Source organism: Cnephaeus nilssonii, assembly GCF_951640355.1.
Source record: "Cnephaeus nilssonii genome assembly, chromosome: 14".
Classification (NCBI taxonomy): domain Eukaryota; kingdom Metazoa; phylum Chordata; class Mammalia; order Chiroptera; family Vespertilionidae; genus Cnephaeus; species Cnephaeus nilssonii.
In genome coordinates, this window is record NC_137085.1 from 15,637,864 (window position 1) to 15,661,009 (window position 23,146).

The 23,146-nt window shown below is 57.6% G+C and overlaps 1 protein-coding gene across 3 annotated transcripts in view; it reads left to right on the forward strand.

Moving 5' to 3' along the window:
* Nucleotides 1-23,146, forward strand: part of DAB2IP (DAB2 interacting protein) — a 176,725-nt gene that overhangs the window by 129,588 nt on the left and 23,991 nt on the right. For all 3 annotated transcript variants that reach the window (XM_079789790.1, XM_079789789.1, XM_079789788.1), the window contains exon 4: nucleotides 21,798-21,951. In XM_079789790.1, the coding sequence (XP_079645916.1) occupies nucleotides 21,798-21,951 (154 nt within the window). The remainder of the gene's footprint in view (nucleotides 1-21,797; nucleotides 21,952-23,146) is intronic.

The following is a 23,146-nucleotide window of genomic DNA, read 5'->3' on the forward strand; positions in this document are numbered from 1 at the left end:
CACAGTCCCTCCTCGCCCTCCTGAGGAGTCCCGCCTGGAAGGGGAGGGAGTCTGTCTTTCCTCCTCCGGCTGGGCTGGGCTTGGCCTCCGGTCAGAGGAAATCAGAGGGCAGTAAACAGGTGGGAGGACACCGGCATGTCATCACGTCATCGATTGCTTTACACGCGTTGTCATAAATGGGAGGTTGCACATGAGTGGCTCGTGGCCACGTGTAGCCCACAGGCAGGTTTCATTTGGTTTGAGAGGGTGGAGAGGTGTTTTTTTGGCGTGTATTTTTTTTAATTGCTTACCAATACTTAACCACGCCTAAAACGTGCACCTGAAAAGTCTGGATTTTTGGTTTTTCTTCGAAACAAACAAACAAAACACAGATGTGGCAACATTGGGCCTCTATTCCTACATGTAGGGCAAAGAATTGACCTCTGCACTTCACCTCCAACTCCTTCACTCCACCTTCAAGGTGCTCACCTGCATTAGCTCTTCCCAGCCATCCTGGGAGGGCGTGGGGGGTCCTGTTCTATAGATGCCAACCCTGGGGCCCAAGGGGACTGACTGGGCTACTCCACAAAGCTGCTGGTGAGGCCAGGACTTAAACCTCCATCCTCACCATCCACCTTGTGTGGTTTTCACCTCCTTGCCTCCCAGCCCTGTCCAGTCCCCTCCCCCCGCCCCGCCGGCCGCCAAGGAAAGAAGGAAACCTTTCACAGGCCTAATGATTCAGAAATAACCAACAGGGAGCCCGCGGAACTGTTCCTGTCTCCCCCTCTCGCTTTCCACCCTCCTCGAGGCCGGAGGGGACATGGGAAACCTATTCATTTAAACTCAATTATTTTCTCGAAGACAGAACAGAACTGAATTGGGTCAATGCTATATTTGCTGTGCTCAGCTGTTTCCCCTGCAACACCATCACCCACCGGGTGTATTGCTGGGCTCAGTGCCGCCAGGCTCGCCAATTAGAACTCCATATCAGCGGCCATTCCTTGGCAAGCTTGGCTGGGGAGCAGGCCCGTCCTCGGCGCAGTCCCCAACAGGCAGTAGGTACGGGGGCGTTTAACGTCCAGCGCCGTCTGCCGTGGAGGTGCTTCTGACAGTGGAGTTTCTGCAAGTGGAGAGATCAAGGCCCAGCGAAGGGAAGTGCTTGCCGGAGAGGCAGGCAGGAGAGGCAGGCCTTGGAGTCAGACCCGACGGGGACTGTCCAGCTGTGCGACGTGGGCAGAGTACTTGGCCGCTCTGCAGTTCTGTCTTCCGCCTGTACATGAGGCACGAGAACTTGACACACCTCCTGGGGTGGGGCTGTCATGATGTAGGTGTGACATGGTATGCCAGGGGTCGGCCTGGGTGAACCCACCTGTCCACACTCATTCGCTGCACAGTGCACCGGGCTCAGAGCTCAGTGGGGACCCAGGTCTCAGCAGGAGAGGATGTGCTGGGACTCCTCCTCCTATGAACCTCCCCCAGTTCCCTGCACCCAGCCTGAACGTGTTCCTGCGCCGTTACAGACCCCCTGTGGGGCCAGGCCGTGCAGTGGATACCTTTTGCAGCTTCCTCTGGGCCCCGGCCTGATGAGTGTGTTATTCTTCAGCATTAATGTCTGTGTGCGTCCCGCCTCCATTGGAGTGCCAACTTCTGGGCAGAGACCAGGTTCTCGTTCACCTGCTTGTATCCTGGCGTCACTCCCCTTCTAGCTGTGTGACCTTGGACTAGATGTTTAATCTTGGTGGGCCTGTGTCCTCATCTGTAAAATGGGACAGGGATGCCTCCCTCTGGCACATGGCACGGGAAGGGGCGAGGAGTATCAGACATGGCCTCGCTGTGGGAGATGCCTTGGAGGAAATAAAATCAGATGCTTCCTGTTAGGTCTGACCAAGTAACTGAATCGCTTTCCCCTCCCCTGGGAACTGACCTTCAGGCCACTTCACAACTGACATTCCCTTTCGCTTAGACCACATTCCACTTGCTAAGACCACATTCCACTTGCTGAGACCATTATCTCTCCTCTCCAGACTTTCCCAGGATTCGGACCCGCCCAGAGAGTTCCCCGCCGAAAAAGCCCGCCTTGAGTCCTTTAAAACCTCTGACGCCCCATCCCTGGGTGCTGGTGCCATTTTGGGGCTCAGCCCATCTATTCTCCAGATGACCTAATAAATGTATAATCCCTCACCACTTTGGCCTCGTGCGTTCCTCCTTCGGCGACCCTAACATTTCCCTCCACTCTCTTCACGCAGGGAACCCAAGAGCCGACTTGGGGGTCCTGGGAGGGTTGGCAGTGACATCTTGTTGCAGCAGTACCATCGGACTGCAGGAGAAGTGTGGGCAGGCGTGTGGCCGGGGCCTCCCCGCCTCTGCTTCACCTTCTCTGCTGCAGAGGGCCGGGCCTTCCCCAAGGCCAGGTGCTCCAGCCTCATCGTCCTCTCCAGTTGCCAGTGGTAGGGCTGGGACCTAGCCTGCCCTGCTGACCTCTAGGCAAGGCATCCAGGTCCAGTGCCTGCCATTGACCTTGCCTTTTGGCAGTGCTGAACCTGGAGGTGGGGCAAGATTCCCCACCCCCACCTCACAATGTTGTCCCTGGTCCCAAGCGTTTGGGGGTGAGTAAGGGGACAGTTCAGGGAGGTTTGAATTCCTTGACCTTTTAGGAGGCGTGTGTGAACTCGGGCATTGCATTGGGCCTGGTTCTGACGTGGTGTGGTGATGGCTCTGAGGGCAGAGTCCCACTTTGGTGGGGTGGGATAAGACTTGGGGCCGGGGCAGCAGGTAACCTAGTCAGAGACACGGAGGTTGGGCTCTGGTGGGAGCACAGTGAGTGGAACTGGAGCCTGGGGACAGCGCTTAGGGAATGGGGGCCTGACACACACACACACACACACCCCGCACACACATACCTGCTGACCCCAGCATACTGTACCGAAGGGGCTGGCAGTCACAGGCCCATCAACTGGAATCACCCCCCCCTTGCCCCTTGACAGCATTCAGTCCCTGGACCACCGTGCTGGGTGTCATCCAGCACTTGGCCCTGTGACCACCAAAAAGGAGAAATGCTGACCGTGTCTCACTGACCGTTTGAGTAAATTTACTCTACGTTTTTCCGAGGAGCCGGCGCACGGGTGGGAAGTTACTCCCCTGAATGCTTTGATGGAAACATTACATTTTTTGAGTGAACATGTGTCAACATCAGTGTGGGGCGGGGGAGGTTCCAGGATTCTCTGCCGGCTGAAGTCATTACCACAAGACGCAGGTTGGGGCGGGCAGATGGGGTGGTACAAACTGGCTGGCCTGATGGGAGGCGGGGATGTGAGCTGGGGGGATATCTGAGCAGGTGAAGAGGAGGGAGGGGGCAGTTGGGAGGCTGCAAGCTGACAATATACATGAACCCACACACATCGAAAAACAAGGTGAGTGGAGAACACATGAGGGGCGGCAAGGACAGAGAACGGGGGCTCTGGAATGGTGGGCACTGGCCGCTTGGACCAGAAAGACAGGCTGGGGCCAGACTGAGGGGCCTGAATGCCAGCTCCCAACAGTAACTAGCTGTGTGACCTTGGGCAGCTTTTCCAACCTTTCTGTGCTTCCGCCTCATTTTAGTAAAATGTAGCTGTGGATACCAACCGTTTATGGCTCTTTGGAGGATTAATCAAGATAATGCATGTAAAATACTTAGCACTGAGCCTGGCACATGGCAGGTGCCAGGACACATTTGTTGTTTGTTGGTGATGATGAAACCACACAAGCATAGATGTGCTCATATAAATTAATGGCTCAGCTGCTTTGAAACTGTTACCCAGAGTTGGCCCTCAGTCTAACACCACATTTGTTTCTCATCCTCCGCTAAGGAGAGCCACGGTCTCTTCAGAAGCCCTTGTCCATGAACAGCCAGGCTCTGGGGCTGACTGTCCTCTGCAGGGCATCCTTGTCTGGTCCCGTGTCTGCTTCTGTCCCGCTGATGACTCCTCCTCCCGCTCAGGCAGCTCTCAGGCCCCCCAGAGAGGGCCTGTCCTCTGACAGCCTCCGAACAGGAGAGCCGCGGTCACAGGAAAGGTCCCTCCCAGACATGAGCCTCTCTCTCCCCAAGGGCATGCCTGGCCCTGCCTGGAAGTGTTCCTTGACAGTCTTGGGGCTGGCTCTCTTGCACCCCAGGAAATGCAACGCTTTCTGAGGGAGGAGGGATCCAGAGAGCCTCGCCCTGTTGGTGAGACACCCTCAGATCTGAAATAATGCGACATCTGGACTCTGGGCTCTGGGGAGAAGATTGGCCTGCAGGGTGTATATGTCCATCGCACAATTACTGAGTCCCAGGACCTGAAGAAACAGATGAATAGACCCCCAGCAGCACCCAGTAGAGGGTGAGGCAGGCCAGGGATTCAGGAAGAGGGAGAGAGCTTGCACAGTCTGGTTCCTGGAGACCTTGAGAAAGGGCCCCCTTAAATGGGGGCAGTTGAGCTGGATCTTGGAAGGTGAATGAGAATTAGAAATAGGAGGTGAAGCCTGAGAAAGGACAGGGCATCATGGGGAAGACAGAAAAGGAGGCCGTGGTGGCTGGATGGAATGGGTGTAAAGGTGAGGAGTGTGTGGTGGGTGGGGCCTGAATTAGGGAGGCCTGGGTCACTGGAGGTGCTGGAACCAGGAGGGACTGGATCGGGCAGCCTCTGAAATTCCCCAGCTACACATGGTCAAGGACGGTCAGGTGTACTCACTCTGCTTCTGCATATTATTCGAGATGACTGTGGAAGGAGCTTGCAGGAGGTTATGCAGTCCTCTGAGCTGAGGCTAAGAAGGGGATGGAGGAAGCACCTTATTCATGGCCAATTAGCCAGGAAGTGTGGGAGCCTAAGTTGGGATGTACATCTTTTGACCCCAGATACAGGCTTATTTCTTTTTAGCTTGTGACACCCCCCTCCTGTGACAGCTGTCGTGCAGAGTGAGAGGCCCTGTCACAGGAGCCCATTTTGTTATAACAAGATATTAGAACTGTGTGGACCAACCAGCAGGGGAAATCTGGGAAGGCTTCCAGGAGGAAGGATATTAGAACTGGGGAGGGAGAGAAGAGGGGATGAGTAATAGGTACAAATGGTTGTCTGGGGTGAGGCATGACTTTCAGATGAAGCTGCATCAACCTGTGCAGGTGACTGAACTCTGGACTTGACCTCTTCGCCTATAAAGTGGTCACAGCATCAGCCTTGCCTCGTTGTTGCCACAATTGAACTCAAGTGGGAGGAGTCCTCGGAGATGTGCTCTGCTCCCTCCCTCTGCGTCATTGCCTTGGCTGCTCTGGGAGCCAGAGGGGCTTCTCCTGAAATTTTATTAGGACATTGGATAGTCCCGGATGAAAACTGTGAGGGGGAACCCCACCTCAGAGGGAAGAGAACCACTAAGTGCGCCGCTTGGCTTAGAGCCCCTGGAATGGGGGTGAGGGTGGGGAGGACTCTGGGCATTGTTGGATCCCCTGTGGTCAGAATCTCCTGTGCCCAGAACAGGACACAGCAGGGGGTGGGATGAGTTTGACTTCCCAGGTTGGGGGTTGCTTTGGACCACAGTCAGACCTGTTCACCAGCCCTGCAGGTGCCCCAGCCAGAGTCCTGCACCAAGTAGGTGCCTGTTGGTCTGGCACTTAGTAGGAGTTCAGTTGTTTGCTGAGGGACTGGAGCAGGGGACTTAAACTGGGGCTTGTGATGCCTCTGGATACAGAAGCCATGGAGTAGGCAGGACCCCAGGCAGGGCTCTGTCCCCCAGTGCCTCTCTCCATCCATATTTACACGGAGGGATTAGAATCCCTTATCCCATTGCATCAAGAAGTTGTGCAGCAGTCCCTTCCGTGGAGGCCACTGGGTGGGGGGGCCTTCGTTGAATTAGTCCCGCTGGCTGGTGGCTGTAAGGGAAGCAGTGTGGTTCCCTGCCTGTGGTAGAGGTCCAAGGCATTGCTTTGGCTTCTCTAGTGGACGGAAAAGCGGGTGACCCCGGGCAAAAACGTTGGGTTACCTGGGCTTGCCCTTCCCTTGGGATTTGCGTTTCAGTGAGGATCAGGTGCATGTGACCCCAGGATGAAGGAGCAGGCCAGCGATGGGACCACCTTTGTGGCGTTCACAAACCTGGGCAGCTCTCCCAGCTCACCTGCTTGTGTACTCCGTCCCTCCTGAGATGAACCCTCCCCCTCTCTCCTCTGGCTCAGCCCAGGGGACCAGGCCCAGAGGAAACTTGAACCCTGGACTGCTGCTGGGAACTCAGTTCCTCCCAGCTGGGTGCCTGCTGTTGTTGACTCCCTTAGTCAGGCGGGGAGGGCCGGAGTCAGGAGCCCAGCTTCCCGGGCCCTCCAGCCTGGTGACCTTGGTAGGCAAATCGCTGGCCTTGTCTGCACCTCCGTCTCCGTTTGAATTGTTTAAATGTTTGAATGAAAGTAGGGGGGGGGGGGGCCGGGAGTGGTGAAGGAGGCAGCAGTCTACCCCCCCCCCCCCCCTATTGCAGTGAGCCGGGGATGGGGCTGTACTTCCTTGTGATCAGAGAAGAAAGTGTTGCAGCTGGGGGCAGCTGGCTTCGGAATGTACCCCGCTGCCTGGCCCGGGAAGGGAAGGGCCTGTGCTGCAGGTGGGCGAGCCGCCTGGCTGGGTGGCGGGGCGGGCTAGAGCGTGTGTGTGTGTGGGGGGGGGGAGGTGCGGAAGTCTGGAAGGCTCAGTGTGCAGTGCCCAGGGAGGTGGCTCTGGCATCCCTCCCAGTCTTTTGGTTACCCCCACTCCCACCTATACAGCTTTAGCCGGCCCATCCCAGAAAGGTTCATTCAACACGTCTGTCAGTGCCTACCTTGTACCAAGCATTGGCCTGCGGTGTGCCAGGCTTACCAGGGTGAGCATGCGTTGTTCCTGCGGACCTGACATTCTCGTGGTGGGAGAGAGGGGGCCAACAAGGTGATTTCAGTTCAGTGCTATGAAGACTATGAAGCCAGGTGATAACTGGGGGGGTTGGGGGGGAGGTTTGCTCCTTTAGCTAGAGTGCTCAGGAACAGCCTGTCCTAGGAGAGGACACTTGATCTGAGACAAGAATGAGGCAAAACCAGCCTTGCCTAGAGCCGGGGCCAGTGGAGGGAATGTCCAGTGTAAAGACCCAGAGGCGGGGCTCCCGGCCATTTATGACCCTGGGCGGAGCCAGTGCTTTAGGGGAGGAGCCTGGGAGGGACCTCTCCTGGCTGTGAGTCTCAGCCAGACCCAGAGCTCCCTGCTCAGGTGCCTGGGAAGGACCCTTTCCTGAGGCCGGAAGTGGCTGTTTCCAGGCGTCTTTCTAAACTTCTTGGACCCGGAGGTCGTGCCTACTGGCTACCTGTATGGAAGGCTGTAATCTTCCACTTGTTCTCTGGAGGACCCGGAAATCTCTAGCTGTTGTCACCGCTGTATTTTTTTAAAGACGTTTGTGAAATTTCAACTTGGAAGACAGATTCAACGTGTACTTTGCAGGAAGAGGGAAGCCTGCCTGGGCACGCCTCTTCGATGCTGGCCTGGGCTGAGAGGTCCCCTGATCTGGCCGGAAGTGGCACCTGGATGCAAACCATCCATGGGGATGAGTCTCTGTGGTATTGGACTCCTTGGTGACAACCTCAGCAAGATCCTGGACCGGGCCAGAGGGTCTGCTCTGTGGAGGCCTGCCCATTCGCAGAAGCTGGATCGGACTCCCGGGCACCTGGTGCCCAGACCTGGGTCAGCGGAGAGGCCAGGGTTCTCGCCGCCAAGGTCTGTGGGTGGCTTTGCCAGGGCAGGGGCGCAGGAAGCTCCCTTCCCCCGTGGACCTCTGATGGGGGTGGAGGGAGACTGGAGGCTGTGGGGTTGCTTCTCCTGGGACCTTGGCCCTGGAAGGCTACCTGTCCTGGGGCCAGGGCCTCACTGATGAGGGAAGGTGGTCAACAGCCAGCCAAGACCCTCAGGGGCTTGAGAGGAAGTGCAAAGGTGGGTGCCTGGGGTTGCTAGACTGGCTTCTTCCTCCTCCTGGGAATCAGGCCCTGCCCTCTGGGAGCATCAAGTCTCGGGGAGGGGAGGCTGTGGGGCACCTGGAAGGTGATCTAGGCCCAGGGAACTGGTGGGGTTGGCAAGGCAGGCTGGCAGGAGGCGGCTTTGACCTCAGGCTGTGTTCCCAATGAGGACCTTGCCTGTTCTTTAGCGGGAGGCTGCCAGCGCAGGTGAGGAGAAGGGGCAAGCCGCTGGGGCTCTTGGACCCAGATTTAATAATCCTAGCCTGTCTCTCTGGTGGTTAGTATTGCAGGCGAGGAGCTTTACTCCTCAAACTTGTATTGATCCCGACACTAATGAAAAGTAAAGGGGTTTTCGGAGCAAGGTATTTTCTTTTTTTTCCTACTAGAGAAAAGGACATCAGAGTCCTAAACCACAATTTTGTTTTTCTCCCTCTCCCTAGATTTGGGGGCCCTGGGGGGTGACGTGGCCTTGCTCAGATTTCACCTCTTCAGGGAGCCTTCCCTGACTGCGCAGGCCTGTGGTCATCCCTCTGTTCTCCAGCAGTTAGTGGACTGAAGCTGCCGCTGTGCATCTAGTCTCCCTTAGGGGCTGGGGAGCGCAGAAGCCTCTCACTCACCTGAGCCCCCCACCCCCCCACCCCCCTGCCAGGGAGCGAGAGGCATCTCCCTAGGAGACACTGAAGGCGGGACTCTTGACTTCTAGTGTCTTTCTAGGCTTGGTTTCTTTGCTGCCATGCTGTTTTTTTTGCACACTCGTTATGTTAAATACTTACTGAGCTCTTGCAGCATGCCAAACCCCACCCCCCTGTGCCTTAGGACGTGGAAAACACCCAGACGTGGCCCTGGGGCACGCCGAGCTCTGGAAAGGAATTCCAGGTTGGGTGAAGTTCCCTAACTGAAATGTAAGTCAGGGATTTCTGTCTGCTTAGTTCAGCACCTGGATTCCCAGTGCTCAAAAAAGTGCCTGGGCCGTAGCTTGCATTTAAATATTTGCTGGCTGAATGAGCAAGGTGCTATGAAGGAAGAAGCACGCTAGGTGGTTCGGTGGAAGTAATGGGGATGTGTCAAGAGCTGTTGGAATGGGGCAGTAGGGGGAGGGCTGAGTTCCAAAAGCTTCCCTAAGCCAGCCAGCCTTTGGAAGATAGGGAAAATAGAGGAGCCGCAGTACAAAGTCCCGGCCGGCGGAGGCAGGCCGGCCCAGGCTGCTCGCAGGTGCAGGGTGGGGGTTGCTGGATGAGGGCAGAGGGTAGGTAATCCACCTGGCCGACTTCTTCCACCTGGGGAGGACTTTGGATGTATTCTGAGTGCTGATTGGACTGATTGATGGGTTTCTAGCCCAGGAGTTAAATAATGATTTGCATTTCTAAAGGGTCCCTGTTACACCCTAGTAGGGAGTTGGGGGCGGAGGACTGAGGCTGCCTGAGCAGGTTCCATGGAGTGGATGAGTGAGATTTTAGAGGATTTGCTGATGGGCTGCATTTTAAAGGCCAAGGAGAGGTAGGGTTCCTGGTGTTTGAGACTGGGCTTTAACCACCGAGGTGGAGGTCCACTTCGGACTTTCAGGAGTCCAGGAGATGTCAGCCAGCATTTAGATCTGTGAGCCTGGAGTTCAGGGGAGGGGAGGGCTGGAGATAGGAACACAGGAGTCCTGAGCACACTGGACATATTTAAAGCTAAGGAGTGGTGAAATCGCCAAAGGAAAGTTATCTTCCTGGAGGAGTGTCCCAAATCAGATCCTGAGAAACTACACCTGGAGGAAAGGTGATGCGGGTGCCTGGGAAGGAGCACAGTGGCCTGTGCGGGAGGAGGGACGCCAAGTCAGGCCACGCCTCGCTGACTGATTTACAACCCTGTGGGTGAGGGGGTAATGGTGGCACCTAAGTCACCCCGGGCCCTGCTGCCCCAGGGCTAGTGGCCACCTGGTCTGCCAGGGCTGCAGGGCATTGCTCCTGCCTCCTACCTTGTTTCCTCTGGTGCTCCACACCCGCCCTGCCCTCCCTCAGCACACATGCAGGTTGCTTTAGGCTCCAGGAAGGGAGAAGGAGGCAGGCCTTGAGCCTGGTCAAGCCTTGGGGCGCTTGGGGCCGAGGGAGGCTGCTTGTGCGGCAGGTGTGAGGTGGCTTGTCTGACTGCTGCACAGCTTCCCACAGGAAAGTGAGCTCAGCTGCACACAAACCCTGGCGACACCTGGGGAGGAGGCCCCTCTCACTGGGGAGTGAGAAGGCCAAGTTCGGGCTGGGCTCCACCTGCAGAGGTAACACTCTACGCTGCCTCCTGATGACAGTTAGTGTCGCTGCTTGGCTGCTTCGTGCCCTCTCTTCCCTTCTGCTGCCCAGCAGATCCCAATTGGCCTGGGGGTGGGCCAGAGGCAGGTTGTTTTCAGGTTTCAAAGTATTTGGGCCACCGCCCAGCCTTCCTGTCTTTCTGGCCTTCTGGGAGAGGGTGAGCATTTGAGAGGTTCTGGGAGGGTGGTCTTGCCTGGTAGCCACTGAGGGTCCCAATTGGACTCCTTCCTTTTTACAGAAAGAAACTAAGACCCCGCGAAAAGTGGCTTGCCCAGGGTTAGTACCCAGGGCTGGTGTCCAGCTGTGTGCCTCCCAGGACAGCCTGGGCAGCCTCCTTCAGCTTCACTAACTGGCTGGTCTCAGTGCTCACTCTGAGCCAGGCTTTGTCTGAAACTCAGTGACTCCTCACAGCCACCCCGCGAGGTTAATACCATCACTATTGTCCATCTGACAGAGGGGGAAACAGAGGCCCAAGAGGTGACTTGCCTTGTCCAAGAGCACCAAGTTGTAAGTGGCACAGCCCAGATTTGAACTGGACATTCTGGCGTCAGAGCCCATGTTTTTAACCGCCGGGCTGCGGCCTCAAGCTTCTGTGACTGGGGGTTCCATGGAAACAGAGTGAGGGTGGTAAATCCTTGCCTGGCTGGCCCCTGCAGCGTTAGGCCTGAGGACTCCGCCTGGCCTTGGCCTTTCAGACAGAGGATGGCATCCGAGAAACAGCATCTACTGTCTGCCCAGCTACCCCAGGTGCCAGGAAATGGCCCATCTTTTCAGAGGGCTTGTTGGGACAGGTACTGAGGCCCAGGCAGTCACGTCTCTCTTCCGTTCCTCCCCTGGTCCCCTTCTATTAGCAGTTGGGCAGGCCCTGCCCACCCTTTGGAGCCTTGGGGCCCCAGGAGAGCCCGCAGCCCTGCCGCCTCCATTCTGTTAGACAGTGGAAGGGCCTTGTCAGCTTGCTGAGCCCCGGGCTCCCCTCACCTGCCGCCGCCTCTAGCCGTGCAGCCTGTCCAGGAGGGGCCTGGGCCTGGGTGTGAAGTGCCCACCGTTGCAGGTCTGCCTGTCTCCTTCATGTCCTGCCAGATGTCATGATGCAGTGTTCTCATCTGTATGTAAGAAGGGGAAAGACTAGACCAACCTCACAGGGCTTTGAGGCCCAGATGATAGCCCAGTGCTGGGGCACCTGTGACAGTGAGCCCTCATCCTCCCCCCTTCATTTTGCCCATGAAGGAAAGGTGCTAGTGGCCTGGGCGTTGGGCTGGGGAGAGCTGGGCCTCCGGGAGGCGGGGGGGCGGGGGGAGCAGGTGGGGGAACACATCCTGGCTTTGGCGGACCTCTCGTGGCTGGGTCCCAGCTTTCCGCACGCACGCGGTATGAAGTCCTGGGCAGGTTGGGAACCTCTGCCCATGCAGTTCCTCCTCTGAGCTGGGCCAGCTATCGCCTGTCTTGTGGAGTGGCTGTGAGGAATAATGAGCCCGTGCTATGAAGTTCTAAGCGCTGTGCCAGGCACGAAGCGAGTGCTTAAAAATGGCTGCCATTTCTGTGCTTATTCTTCAAGATGTAGCCCCATTGTTCTGGGGTGCTTTGGAGCCTTTGGGTGAAATTTGGATTTTTACTATTGTGCATTTTTATCTAAAGTCTTCCTTAGAAGCCCAAGACCTTCAATCTGATCATGACTCTTTGGTTTTTGTTGTTGTTGTTTGATGTCCTGTTTTCTGTAAAGAAAAAGGGATCTGTGCCTTTAAGACCCTGGTTGGGCCAAGTGGGACACTGTTCCTTTAAAAGCACATTACGGAGAGTTGGAACTTAGCCTTTGTTTAACTAGCCATGATTAGTCCCAGCGGACAGGGCTGGAGTGGCATGTCCAGGACCAGAGCTGGGTTGGACTGGCTGGGCCCGGTGGGAAACGGCGGGCAGCTGGCTGGCTGGCCTGGCCCCCTGGTGTCCTGGGCCTGGCGAGCTTGGTGGCCACGCTGAGAGATGGTGAGTGGCCTGAACAGAGGTTGGAATGAGGGAGGCTGGGGAAGGAGGAAGGAGGGAAGCTGCCAGCCTCCTGGGCCCAGGGCGATCTCTGTGGGATGGGTGGGCGCTACCTGTTAGAGAGGGACTGGACTGCCCCAGGTGCCAGCCTAGGGAGGGCTCAGGAATTCCCCGGGGATGTCTCCCCCGGGAATGTCTCCGTGGCTCTGCAGACATCAACAGCCAGCCTGAATGTGGAAGCAATTAGGATAGCCCCACCAAAGAGCAAGAAACAAAAAGTGCCGTGGCTGTTTTTAGTTTTTAACGAGAGGAAATCGGTTTTGTTTCTCTCTGTAAGCAAGGCCCGGTGGCCTGTGTGGCGGACCCGTTGAGAACCAGGAAACGCTTGGAACCGTGAGAAGTTTTCTGAGCTGAGGAACTTGGCCTTTGCTCTGCGTGGCCCAACCCTGGGCCAGGCTGGGTGGGGCTGTGCAGGGTTTGGGGACCGTGTCATCTCCATCCCAGCCCCCCAGTGGGTCTCCTTTCCCCTCTCCTCCCTGCCTGTGTCTGTTCCCTGGTCCTTCGGCCTGCAGGGTGGGGTGGTGGAAGACCGGGAAGGCTGTGTCTGGGCCTGGAGTGTGTTTTGCTCCAGCTTAAATATTGGAAACAGTTGTGAGGAAGGAGCCAGGCCACTGTGATGCAGCAGTCTTTGCTGGGGCGATCCTCATCGCTGAGAAGTCAGAAGCTGTTACAAACTTGCCTGTGGATGGGTCATGAGGAATATAGCGGAGCTGCCTGGTTTGTCACAAGTATCCTTTGGTCCTAGCCGCTCTCACTGCCGCTGCTGGGGGCTGGCCGTGGGTCAGATCCCTACCAGCGTGATGTCCTTCTCACCATTGTCCAGACAGGGGAAACCACTTGCCCAGGGTCGCAGAGGAGGTGAGCGTTCTGGTGACCAGGGTTCCTGTACCTTACCAGAAAGATGGTTCGGTCGATCCCACGATTTCTGTAGGCAGGTGAAAGCCTGAGGCAGCGTCAGGCAGCCCAGAGGGCGTGGAGTTGGAGCCCGGATGCCAGGCCTCCAGCCCTGGTCCGGAACTTGACCGTGGGCGAGCTGCAGGACCTATTTGAGCCTCCACTTCTTTGTGTACAGGGAGGTGGGGGCCTAAGGGCAAACCTGGAGGGACGGGTCATTTCTGCTGGGGTGCGCCGCGGAGGTGGTGGTCTTTGGGCCAGGCATGGAGGTGGACAGCCCGGAGCCAGATGGGGCTGAGCAGGGCTGCTGTGGCTGGGCTGGGGTGTACCTGGGAAGCTGCATTTGAAGTGTGTGGCGTTATGGGTTGGAATCCATGGGCCAGGTGGCAAATGGCAGAGCTAGCTTGTCCTAGAGCCAGCCTTTGTGGGGTGGGAAGCGGAGGTGGGCTCTCGGAGTCTGATACACTATCTGGGCCTTGGCAAGGCCCCCAAGGTCTCGGAGCCTCCGTTTTCTTAACTGCAGTTGGCGGCTGGGCTACTTGAGGGTCAGAGGTGTGTGGTGTGTTCAGTGTGGAGTCTGTGCACTTCCCAGGTGTGTGGGCAAGTGGAGGTGTGTGTTGGGTGAGGCAGGTACTAGAGAGCCACAGAGCACTTAGCCACACCCCAGTTTTCTTTGACACCATTTCTCCGAGTTTCTGCCTTTGCTGGTGGCCTGGGAGCCCGTGGCTTGCTGGCACCACCTTCCTCTCCTTCTGTCCTGTCGAATGCTCCTGGCTGTCTCCTGTGAGTGACAGTGGGAAACAGAACTCTGAGGCCCCACTGGGGGTCCCAGACTCCAGGCTTTTGGAAGGAATGAGGAGCAGGGGTCGCAAGCCCCGCCCCCCCCCCCCCCCCCCCCCCCCCCGCCGGCTCAGTGCTGGCGTACTGAAGGTGCTCAGTAACTATATACTGGGGTGCTGGACTCACTAGCCTGGGAGGAGGGGGCATTAGCATAATGAGCCTCAGAACAAATCCTGGCAGGAGGTAAGGGAGGTCTCATTTGTCAGATAGGAAGTTGAGGAGCAGGAGAGGCCCATGGAGGTCTGCGCTCCCTCGAGCCAGCACCCCTTCCCTTCCTGCCTTTGCCTCTTGTCTCCCTGCTGCCACACAGCCCCTCTGTCCCCAGTGGTGGCTGGGGGGACACAGCTGGGCTGCAGGTGAGCACTGGGGCTGGAACCGAGGATGCCAGCGTTTATTCCGAGATGTGTCTCTCTTCTTCAAGGGGGACGCGAGGCGCCTCCTTAAAATGTCAGTCTTCTCCAGGTGCTCTGGGAGGCGGTGGTTCGGTGTGGTGGCTGAGGGTCTCTGGGTCAGTTGGCAGCGGCTTTTGGACAGCCCACATGCAGGGAGGGCCAGGAGGGCTCGGCCTGCTGGGCAGAGTGAGAGGCGTCTTGGAAAGGTCAGTGGGCCCAGGGAAAAGCCAGGAGCAACCAGAGAGGCGACACAGGGCAGAGTGGGGCAGAATGCCCAAGCAAGGCAGGGCCAGGGCTGCACACGCTCCCTCTGTGGCTCCGAAGGTCCTGTTTCCCCATTCTGCAGAGGGGATAGCTGAGGCACGCAGGTTAACAAAGTCACAGAGCATTATGTTTATGTGTGTTTGTTTCTGAGGAAGGAGGCCTTACCACATTTGACCAGTCATCAGCCAGTGTTGACAAGGGCCTGGTCCTTGGTTGACAGGAAGCCTGGTGCCCAGGGATGGGGGAAGGATTCTCCCAAGGTCCTGTTGTCACTAGCGTGAATGGCCCACACAGCACCAGGAGACCACAGGGCATGATACCCGGGCATTGGGTGGAGGAGATGAGGGGGAGATGCTGCTTCTGCCCCGCCCTCACATTCCATGGGGGTGCAGTCCCAGCCTGGGAGGGCTTCCTGGAGGTGGAGAAATGGGAGGGATTTGATAAGCCAGAGGGAAAGTGGCGTCTTTAAGGAGCGGAAGTCCTTGGTTTTCAGCTCGTTCATTTATTTATTTCATCATCCATTCCTACTTGGGTCATGAGTCCCCCGGGCCCGAGGCAGCTGTTGGAGGTGTTTATGGTTTCTGGTGGGGGTGGGGGAACCAGTCCCACAGTGGGTGGTGTGATCTGTGGGGACCGAGGGGTGTGTTTACATGTGTGAGCAGGAGACTGAGCTGGCAGGGAGGGAACGCCTTGGCCAGGCCTTGAACCATTCTCGAGAGCCTGCTGTGCATGTGCAGAAGCTGACGGGCAGCCCAGCCGGGCGTGCAGTGGGCCTCTGGGGTTGACAGTGTCCAGGCTGTGGCAGATGAGGCTGGGGTCTCAGTCCTGGATGCTGTGCTCCTGGGGCCGGGAGGGGTGGGGGGGCTCTTTACTCTGGATGACGGGGTGGCTTACGGTTTGGGGGTGTCACCCTCTCTAATCTTTCTGAGTGGCCGGGCCAGGCTTGGTAATTTCTCCTGGGGACCAGGAAGAGGTAGAGAGCTGTCCCTACTCAGAAGCAGGAGGGGCACGAGGCCCTCAACTAACTTTCAATTCGCCCAGATCCCATCCTGTTCAATGAGTGTTCCTCACATTCTCTTCTTTTAAAATTCAGGGCACTTCGCTGTTCCACTGAGGTTTATGAATGTTTAAAAACTGCTGTGAGGTCCCCAAAGTAATTTGACAAGTCTGGCAGCTATTGATTAAAAACCCAGAATTATTCAGGTTGCAGGAGGACGTGAGGGATTAGATGGAAAGTTTTTTTGTTTCTTCTTTCTCTGTGTGCCCTTTGCCATCTCCCTCCCCGCCCCCACCCCCCAAAAAAGAAATAAGGTGTGGGGAGGTAAATGTGTCCTGTGTCCTGGGATCGTTTTGAAAACTCCATTAGGCTGTTGAATTATACTGGCAAGGGTGGGGATGGGGACGGGGACGGGGATGGGGTACGTGTGCCTCTCCTGGCCCGGGACCAGAACCAGCATCCCTGCATCCCTGGGAAGCCTTGTGGCCCAGGTCACCAGCAGGCAGCAATGAGGTGTCACTCTGTGGATATTAGGGTGGCGGTGGCGGTGGGAAGAAGAGATGTAGCAGTTGGTAAAGAGTCTCGTATGTTTATAGGGAGTTGGTGTTGGGAGGCGGGGTTGTGGCGCTTTCTGGAGTAGCTCAGGTGAGGAAATAGCAGCCTAGAGAGAGGAGGGAACCTGCCAGAGCATTGCAGCATCTGTGGGTCCAAGGGAGAAAGGGGTGCGCCCGAGGTCACCGGCAGATTCAGGGCGTACGAGGACAGGAGCCTGCTGGGGCACTGGGCTGACTGCATGCCGGCCCCCAGGCCTGCCCCCGTGTGAAGGACAGTCCCACAGAGGGTGATCTGGCCATTAGGATCCCAGCTTCCACTTGTGGATCCTGTGACCCAGCCACGCCACTCCTCTCTAAGCCTGGTGTCCTGAAGCCTCTGTCGTCGCATCCTTTAAATGATCTGGGGGTGTGGGAAGGGTTGCCCCATGAACCAGGGCTCATCAGCCTGTTGGAGTTCCTGTTCTCCCTTCCGCTGGGGCGACACTGCCTTTTGTGCAGGCAGTTGAAGAAGGCTGTGCATCGATGTATGTGCCTCGGTAAGAAAACCTATTACACAGGGGAACACATAGTAGGTGCTTAGTAAGTGGCTGTTCAGTGCAGGCTGCTGCAGTGCTGGTCATTCAGTCAGTATGTGGGGCTCTGTAGCCACAGCAGGTGATGAGTTGCCGGTACTCCTGTCTGGTTGCCAGGATGTGGACCCTCCTTTGCCAGCTCAGCCCTGTGGTGACAAGGGGAAGCACAGGCTCCCAGGTATAGTGTGATGGCAGTAGACCAGGCCCTTCCAGCCCAGGGCTCAGTCTGGGGATGGGGACAGGGTCATACTGGTTCTAGTGACTGTTAGGACCTGCCCCCCTCGCCTTGGACTCAGGGAACCCTGGGCCAAGAGAGTCCAGGCCAGGCCCTGCCATCCCAGGGAGCCTTCCCAGGCAGGATGGTAACCTCCCTGCCTTTTAAGGACAGGCTCTGTCTCCCCAGGGTCCCTGGAGCCACAGGGCGGCTGCATTCTTCTCCCTTCCCCTGGGACCCCAGCTGGGCCAGGAGTTGAGCGCTGGCCGCTGAGCGGCCGCTGAGCAGCCGGTTCCCAGGCCTGGAGGGCGAGGCTGGGCCTGGGGGGAGTTGGCTCTGCTGGGCGTTCTGGGTGGGGCACTGTCGTGCCCCTGGATTTCTCAGGAGGTCGGGCCCTTTCTCTGCCTGTGTGCCAGGACCCGTGGGCAGATTCTCAGCACAGCCTCCTGCACCTGCCCGGCTGTGACCTGACTCCACAGTCGGCAGGTCCTGCCAGCCCTTCAGTGGGCACCTCCTCTGGAGACCAACTTTATCCAGGATTCTGCCCCGTCCAGGCCTGGTTATGGCAGTGGGCAGTGGCAAGGGCCCACACAGGAAATTAAGGGCTTTTTTTTTTTTTTTGAGACATCCCAGCATTTGGGTAGAGGGAGTTTGTCCCATTTTGTAGATGGGGAAAACTGAGGCATGGAGAAGAAGGTAAGGGATTTGAGTGGTCAGAGGAAGGAAACAGAATGGCCCGGGAAGTCCCTGTCTTGTCATCCCAAATGTCAGGAGTGTCATCTACCATCAGCCTCGATAACAGCAGGTGCATCCTTCCTTGTTCACAGCCATTCCCTGCTCCTGCCACTGGAACTGTTACAAGTGACTGATGGAGTCACTGGCATCTACCCCTGCTCTCCCTAACATCTCCCCACATTCTCACTTGATCCTTGATCCTTACAGCAGCCCTCTGAGGAAGAGATTCCTTCTCCCCACTTATGGATGGGGAAACTGAGGTCTGGAGAGTTGAATGATTTAAAAATCCCAAGGTTGCATGTTTTATGAGGAATGGAGACTAGATTACAGCTGGGCACCCTTGACACTGGGCCCTCCTGCCTGTTTCCATCTACAGGTGTGTGTGGTGGGGGGGTGGGGGGGATGGTCGTGCGTGCGCACTCCTGGGGCTCCTTCCACTGCCTGCCTGCGTGCTCTGACTGCCTGGCCTGTTACCCTAACAGCCCACTAGCAGTGTAGGCATCTCCTCCACAGCATGTCTGAAAGGGTCTCCCAGTTCCTACTTGCACACCGTCAGAGACTGGGTGCTGACTCCCTCCAGAACCAGCCTGGCCCGTGTGGAGACGGCTGTCACTGAGCTGTCATTGACCTCTCCTGGTCCCAGCCCTGCCCCCTGGGGGCATGCAGGGCAGCTCCCTCTGCCCCCTCTGAGGCTCACTTTCCAGGCTATACAACCCCACTTTCAGCTCACCCCACTCATAACTGGGGACATCCTCCCCATGCCAGGAACTTGTTGATAATTGCAGGTTTTGTTTTGGGGTCTCCTCCCTCCTTGAAATAATGGGGAATTTGCTAAACTTCTGTGTCACTAACCTTTTAAGAGAAAAAAGGATGGGGTTGAAAAACAGCTCGTGGGTTGGCTGGAAGGCTATCAGATAAGGCTGTGGCCCAGGAGCTGGGACAATGTCTCCTTGTTTCTGCTCCCTGGCCGCACAATGAGCTGCTGTTGGGACCTGGCTGTATCTCCAGCAGCAGCTCTGCCCCTGCCCCTGCCTGTGGTGTGCCCATGTTTCCTGGGCTCCTGGGCAGGGGCGCCCTGCCCCAGCCAGTCTCTCTAGCTCTTTCTCCCAGACCTGGAATGAGTGAATCCCAGTGAGCAGGTCAGCTGGCTGTGGGCCTTTCTCTGCCCATCACCTGTGGGGAGATGGGAAGACGAGCCTTGTGCTGATGGAGTTAGTCTCAGACTCTGCTGAATATGGTTCAAATCACACGCGGCCTTTGCCACCCGCCACCTGTGCAATCTTGGGCGAGCCACCTGGCCTTTCTGAGGTGTGGAACCTCAATCCTGATGGGTTGTCGTGAGAATTAATTAGGTGAGGAGACAGGTGGGAACGTGGTGTGGAGTGGGGCTCAGCCACACGGCCTGGGTGTGAGCGCTTGTCCGCCTGGAGGGACTAGGGACAGCGTGGTGGTGGTGGTGGCTTTTGGCCTGGGCTTTGAAGTCGGAGAAAGGTTTTTTGAGGCAGAGAAGGTTGGGGGAAGGTAGTACGGGTTCGGGAGAGACCAGGGCATGGATCCTAGAGCAGAGGAAGTTAGGGACCAGCTAGGAGGAGCATCTTTCCAGGGTGTGTTGTGAGAGCAAGTGCAGAGGGGACATTTCAGGGCGGGTTCACCACCAGGTGGAAGTGTGGCGACTTGATTATAGGCCTTGAGGGGATTGCAGACAGATGGGAGTGATGCCAGTTGGGTAGAGGGGGTCTGGCTGGAGGGTGCCGCTGTGGCCTAGAAGTGCTGGGGAGATGAGGAGGCTCAGGGCTGCCCAGCTGCAGCCAGGATGCCTTAACAAGAGTTCACCCAGGAACCTTGCCCTGAGGCCAGGGCCAGCTGGGGCATGTTTGTGGGGCAGGATGTTGGGGAAGGAAAAGTAGGTATTTGCAGCTCCAGGCTCTGGCCACTTTGGGGTCAGGCCTGGGCCTGCTGGGCTCCTGGCCTGTCGAACCAGGGCCCCTCGGTTTCCTGGGCAGGCCCAGTCCACTGAACTGTGCCTCCCTCTCCTCTCTCCAGCCCACCAGCCCCTCTGTTTGCACTTCATGGGTCCCTACTCCACTTGCCCTGGTTCCCACCATCTTTACCCGGCAGGGGTTTCTGGGCTGGGCCAGAAAGCAGCCCGATCCCGATCTGCAGGCTGGGTTTCCAGCCCTGCATGGCAGGCCCAGGGACTGTGGGTCCCTGCTGTTCCTGGCCTGGTGACTTCCCAGCATCTGAGGCAGGTCTTCTCTTGCACTGAGCCATGAAGCCCCATGAGGAAGGGAGGCCTGGAGGCTGCCCCAGAAGGTGGACAGCCCTGGGTGGAATATTGACTGAGGAGATAACAGACCCACCCAAGGCATTGGTCAGTGCTGTGCTGGGGGAGCAGGTGGAGGGCTTGTCAAAGGCACCTAGCACGGGGTGCTGTGTTCGGCCATAGTGCTTGTGTGTGAGCCACTTCTTCCCAGAGGGAGGGCGCTGGAGGAGCAGAGGCACCCCAGCTGGGTTGCTGGTGGGTTGGGCCTCACTGAAAGTTCCACACGGGGGCCCTGTGGAGGTTCGGGTGTTTCTAACTTGATTTCAGTCTTTCTCCCAGCTCTCCTGTGGTCTGTCCATTCCCTTGGAGCTTTCAGAAGCTCTGCCCGAGGACATCAATACGGCACAAGTGATCTGAGCCAGCTTCATGCTGGGCCTGGGGGAGCAGGTGCAGGGAGGCTGACTGCCTCTTGGGTTGGGCTGTGGGGTCCCCAAGGGCTGGGATCCCAGTTCCAGCTCTCATTCCCATGCCTCACCCAGCACAGGACTCCATGTCAGGGTGGGCTGCTGCCATGTTGACGTGGAGTTTGCGGGTGGAGGGTGGCCTCTGTCAGCCTGTGAGTCCCTGTGAGCAGGACCTATCTGCTGTTCTCTGGATTCCGGATCGCACACATAGTAGCCTCAGCCTCCCTTACTCTGGCTGGTCGTGGAAGTAGGTTACAGGTGTGTGTCCTGCAGGGAAGTGTGTGGTGACCCTGCCAGGCCTCACTGACATGAGGGTAGGGTCTTTGACCAGGCAGGGAGAGATTGTTGAATTGGAGGCCAGGAGCTGAGAGGGAGAGGGATTGGGAGATCTGGGTGAGCTAAGCCCAGGGAAGGTTTTGTGCCAGTGCCGGGGTCTGGGCCGTGGACGTGAATAGGGCAAGGCCTGCTCAGCTTCCACGCCAGAGGTGGTCTTATCAGGCTTGGCTGGCTCTCCAGCTTTTCCTGTGCACAGCTCCGAGGCCGACTCTGCCAAGCACTGGTGCAGGTGCCATCTGAGGCTCTTTCCATGGCCTGTGCTGAGGAACCGAGGCTCAGAGAGCAGGTAGTGACTTGTCCAGGGCCACATAGCAGGCGAGAATGAGGCCAGATCTGTCAGCCAGTCCAGCTCCAGGCTCCACTTCGGCACCAGGTGGCATCCACTACCTCTGCTCTTTGTATCTGTGTTGGCCCCCAAGCCCCGGCATGTGGGCCTGTCTGGATTTTGGCATTTGGAGCCTCACTGCCATCATCTATAAAATGGGTGCAGCAGAGGTCCCTGTGGCTCTCCTGCTTCGAGGGGGGTGTGAGAAAGGGCTCTGTGGGCAGTAACGCTCTGGACGAGTGGGTGTCTGCTCTGGTCTTGGATGGGGACCAGGGCAGAGGGGATGGGAGGGGTGGGGAAGGCCACCTGGGTGAGCTCAGCTCTTCCCTGTGGGTCTCGGAGTCTGCTTGGGAGCCAGGCCAGACCCTGCCCTGCACTCAGTGCTGACGTTCAGCTCCTGCGTGGATCACCCTCAGCCACTTGCTCCCTTAGAGGCTGAACCGGTCACTCAGTCCTGCTGTGGGCAAAGGGACCGATACTGGGTCTCTGTGACTCCAGCACAGAAGTGCCCCTCCCTCAAGTCTGCCTTTAGAGGAAAAGGACTTGGGGGTTGATCAAGGAGTGATTCCCTACCACTGGGGGGGGGGGGGGGAGGGTCTGGGCAGGCTTCCTGGAGGAGAGGGGACAGGGCAGGGGAGGGGAGTGACAGGCCCAGGCTGACATACCTGCTGCCCACCCCCCAGGTCCCATCTGATGCCCAGGGTGAAGGAGTCTCGCTCCCACGAGTCCCTGCTCAGCCCCAGCAGCGCGGTGGAGGCGCTGGACCTCAGCATGGAGGAGGAGGTGGTCATCAAGCCCGTGCACAGCAGCATCCTGGGCCAGGACTACTGCTTCGAGGTGGGTGCCGCTGGGGGCAGGTAGGCCCTGGTCGCATCTCCTAGTCAGGCCAGGTCTCCAGACCCCTCCTAGAGTCCTCGGTGGCCTCGGCGTTGGGACAGTGGCTGGAAACTGTTCATTGTTTTTGGCTCCCAAGAGACCAGGTAGGGCTTGGAGATGGGGGCTTCGTTCCTCCTCCGTGGGCTCCTTGGAGACAGACCAGCACTATTCCCCCTGCTGGTGGGGGCAAGAGCTCCCCAGTAGTAAAAGGGGGTAAAAGTCCATGTAGAATTCCTTAAGCTCCAGGGCCTGTGCCTGAAGCCTGCTCACCCTCCTTAGAAACCCCCTAAATGCAGTGTGGGATGGTGGAGAGCACCCCCTTTTCTGGGCCAGTCTCCCCCTTCTATTAAGACATCAGAATCTTTTCTGCCCTAGCATTCTGTGACGCAGGTTTAAGAGCAAGCAGAGGGCAGCAACCCCACCTGCAGGGCTGTACCTGGGGAGCACCTGTCCCGTCTCTCACAGTCGATGGGGAATCTGAGGACAGGGAGGCAAGATGTTAGAGGTCACACCATGAGCCTGAGGCCACGCCAGGACCAGGGTGATGAATGTCGTAGGTGTTCCTGGGAGTTCCTGATTGCTTTTCTCATCAGTCAGATTCCCTGCCCACCTCACCCTCCACTCCCACCCACAAGGCGCTTACATAATTAGGGCACTCTCTGATGGAGGGATGAGCCTGGTAACGAAAGTCAGCCATTCGGGGACTCGTGGCAACCTCCTGGCAACCCAGCCCCAGGGAAAGAGTGGAATGTGCCTGGCATCTGCCCCACCCCTTGTGCCCATTGTTTCTGGTTCAAGACTCCTGGGCTCCGACTTCTTTGCCTGGGACAGGCTGAAGACGGTGCCTGGGCACTGGTCCACAGCAGTGGGTGCTATGGCTTGTGCCGGCCCTTGAATGGCTGGATAAGGAGTCTGGGTCCCTTCTGTCGAGCCCTTGGCCCGGTGCTGGGGGCAGTGGGAGAGGAGGAGCTTCTTGGGCTGGGATTCCTTGCCGGTGGGGATTGGAGGATGAGCGAGAGTCTGATGGCGAGGGAGGGTCAGGGTTCCAGGCAGGAGGACCCCGGGCCCAGCACACCTGGAAGCCCAGTTTTCATTTCTCCAGTCTGGCCCCTAAAGTTTCTGTGACCATCATTGTTGTCACTGTCACTTGGCAAAA